At 51.6% G+C, this 3,443-nt stretch overlaps 2 protein-coding genes across 3 annotated transcripts in view; one reads left to right on the top strand and one right to left on the bottom strand.

The window, feature by feature from the left end:
* The window catches only part of HNF1A (HNF1 homeobox A), a 25,241-nt gene extending 24,036 nt beyond the window's left edge, over positions 1 to 1,205 (top strand). The window contains exons 3-4 of the mRNA XM_019649165.1: positions 63 to 304; positions 1,061 to 1,205. Of these exons, the coding sequence (XP_019504710.1) occupies positions 63 to 304; positions 1,061 to 1,129 (311 nt within the window). The 3' untranslated portion in view covers positions 1,130 to 1,205. The remainder of the gene's footprint in view (positions 1 to 62; positions 305 to 1,060) is intronic.
* CUNH12orf43 (chromosome unknown C12orf43 homolog) overlaps positions 1 to 3,443 on the bottom strand; it is a 25,070-nt gene that overhangs the window by 16,852 nt on the left and 4,775 nt on the right. The window lies entirely within an intron of this gene.

The raw sequence follows: 3,443 nt of genomic DNA on the forward strand, positions 1-3,443 counted from the left end.
CAGCCCCAGGAGAGGGTTCCTCTGTTCCTGGTCTGAAGGCTCACAGGTGGCTATTTCTGCAGGGCCGAGTGCATCCAGAGAGGGGTGTCACCATCGCAGGCGCAGGGGCTGGGCTCCAACCTTGTCACAGAGGTGCGTGTCTATAACTGGTTTGCCAATCGGCGCAAGGAGGAAGCATTTCGGCACAAGCTGGCCATGGACACATACAGCGGGCCGCCGCCGGGGCCGGGCCCGGGCCCTGCACTGCCCGCTCACAGCTCCCCTGGCCTGCCCCCACCTGCCCTCTCCCCCAGTAAGGTCCACGGTAAGTGCTATGTGGGTAGAGGGATTGGGACAGTAGATAAAGGGAACATGGGGGGGTAGGTGGGGGAGTTGGGGACCACCGCCACCAAAACCTCTTAGCACTCCAGTTTGAGTCCACTCCATTCTATTTACACTACTGTATCCACTCTACTTCTCTCCACTCCATGTCATCCACTCCACCCCATTCCATTCCCTCTGATTTGTGTTACTTCAATTCAACGCGTTCACTTCAGATCAAATCAACTCAATTCATTTCTGTTCAACTCAATTCAATTCAGTTCCATTCTGTTCAACTCATTATAATCCAATTGAGTTCATTTAAATTTGGTGCAGTTTAATCCAATGCAATTCCCAATCAATTCAGTTTACTAAATATAATGCCAGGAAATTCAGTTAATTTCGTATAGCTCAGTTCAATTCAATCCAATATGATTAGATTCAATTCAGTTCAGCTCAGGCTCGATTCATTTCAGGTTAAATTAAACTAGATTCAGTTTCATTCAGTTCATTCCAGTTCATTCCATTCAACTCAGTTTGCTGCAGTGGGGGCCATGGAGCTAAAAAACTGCAGCCCTTGTGTTCAGGAGTTGGAAGCAGCCGGCAGAAGGCCTGGCAGGAGGTGGACACGCGAGCAAAGTTTGCCAGCTGCATAAAGAAAGATGGGCGGGTGGCCTAAGCAAACAGATGAAGTTTAGTGATAAGGGCCCCAGAGGCCAGGAAAGTGGGGTGTTGAGGCTGGACACTGCTCCCACTCCAGGTGTGCGCTATGGACAGCCTGCAACCAGTGAGGGAGAGGAAGTGCCCTCAAGCAGCGGTTCCTTGGTGACAGTATCTACACCCCTGCACCAAGTGTCCTCCACAGGCCTGGAGCCCAGTCACAGCCTGCTAAGCACCGAAGCCAAGCTGGTGAGTGTCCTCCCCAGGTAGGGAAGACCCTTCCAACCTCATCTTCCCTTGGTGGGGAGAAATGATCCCTAGAAAGGCAGTGTGAGGCCCCACCCTCACTCAGCTTGGCTTCCCCTCCAAGGTCTCAGCAACTGGGGGTCCCCTGCCTCCTGTCAGCACCCTGACAGCACTGCACAGCTTGGAGCAGACATCCCCAGGCCTCAATCAGCAGCCCCAGAATCTCATAATGGCCTCGCTTCCTGGGGTCATGGCCATCGGGCCTGGTGAGCCTGCCTCCCTGGGTTCCACGTTCACCAACACAGGCGCCTCTACCCTGGTCATTGGTAAGCTGGTGGGGCTGAGGGGGCAGCTGGGGGCAGGGGGAGGGAGGCTCATGGGGCTCTACAGAACCCAAAAGCTGGAAGAGCCACTAGGACTCATTCATGGTTTTTTTTAAAGATTTTATTGGGAAATTGGGGGAGAGGAACAGTGTTGGGGAATTGGGGAAGGGGACCAGCCAAGTTGTTGTTCTTCAATCTTAATTGTGGAGGGCACCAGTCGCCATCTGGCTGCCCATTGGCAGCTCATGGCCTCTAAGCTCAAGGTGCTGTGTTCAATTAGTTGCGGGTGGGCATAGTCACCATCCCATGTGGGAGTCGAACCCGGCAGCCTTGTTGTTAAGTAAGAGTGCACGCCCTATCCACTGAGCCATCCGGGCGGCAGCTCAGCTCAAGGTGCTGAGTTCAGTCTTAGTTGCAGGTGGGCATAGCCCACCATCGAACAGGCAATCTTGTTGTTACACCAGCGGAGCCATTCTGCCACCTGTTGGCAGCTCAGCGACAGCTCAGCAACAGCTCAGTTCGGGCGCAGCGTCACTGGCCCATGTGGAAATCGAACCAGCAGCCCTGTTGCTCAGAGCTCTCGCTCTTAAGCTAACTCTTAACCAACTGAGCCANACATGCATCCAAGAAATACTGCAGAGAGATTCCATATCCTCTTTGCCTGGTTTCTCCCAGTGGTAGCATTGTGTGCATCACTGTATATAGTTCAGTTCAGTATCACAGGCAGGAAACAAACATTGATACAATCCATTGGCCTTATTCAGACTTCAGAGACCTGGGTTTTGAATCCTGGCTTTGTCACTTACTGGCTGTGTCCCCTTTGGCGAGTGACTTCATCTCTCTTAGCCTCTGTTCCCCGTTTGCACACTGGGAATGATAACAGTCCCTAACTCCCAGGGTTGTGACCGGATTAAATGAGATAGTGGATATCAAGCACTTAGCAGAGCCTGGCCATGAGCAGGAACTCAGTAAATGATAGCTGTGATGATGATGAAGATGATTACTGTCGTCATGATAATTAGTAAGTTTCACAGGACCTCTGACATAAAAATAAACCCCATCTCCAGAAAGCAGGGAGAACTGCCGACCAGGAAGCATGCCATTGGCGAATGCTGACAGAGGGGTCACGGTGCACTAGAGAGCAATGCTCTCACCATGTCCTCGCAGTAGATACCGCAAGGTGCTGGGAGCGTTCTCCTAACTGCCTTGCACATATGCAAAAGGTGTGACCCAAGGTCCTATACAGGAAATCAGTCTGGGAAGAAGGAGCGGAGATGACGTTGCTCAGGCATCTGACCCCGACCCAATTATCTATCACAGCGGTTCAATGTTTGTCCACGGGGGACATTAGGCAATGTCTGGAGATGTTTTTGGCTGTCACAACTGGTTGGAAGGGGTTGCTACTAAGATCTAGTGGGAGGAGGCCAGAGATGCTGCTAACCATCCTACACTGCGCAGCATGGCCCCCAAAACCAAGAACGATCCAGTCCAACATGTCAATAGTGCCAAGGCTGAGAAACCCTGATCTCACACAAGGGACCAACTGGAGTATCATTTAAGTCTCTGTGGAGGGAAATATAAAAGCACTGCAGGGAATAGTCTGACCATGGCAGCCCAGCATCCTGAGGCATTTCCACTTGGGGAAACATCCGGTGTGGATTGCTATAGTGCCAGGTGGGCCTTTTTACCTTAAAGCCAAACGGTCATGAAGAAAAACTGCTTCCATGGGGTGAAATGCCAACGACCTTCCTAAACAAATTTCTCACATTCTCGAGTTGGGGGATGGCACTGTACCACGGTGGTTTAGGCTGCTGAGGTCTGGCCCAACATTCTGCCTCAGAAGAGCAGCTGGCTTACACTTTGGGAGGGTTCTTTTGTCCTTTTTGACATCTACTTCAAATTGAAGGACTCTTT

This window comes from Hipposideros armiger, unplaced genomic scaffold, assembly GCF_001890085.2.
Source record: "Hipposideros armiger isolate ML-2016 unplaced genomic scaffold, ASM189008v1 scaffold_129, whole genome shotgun sequence".
In the NCBI taxonomy this organism is placed as follows: domain Eukaryota; kingdom Metazoa; phylum Chordata; class Mammalia; order Chiroptera; family Hipposideridae; genus Hipposideros; species Hipposideros armiger.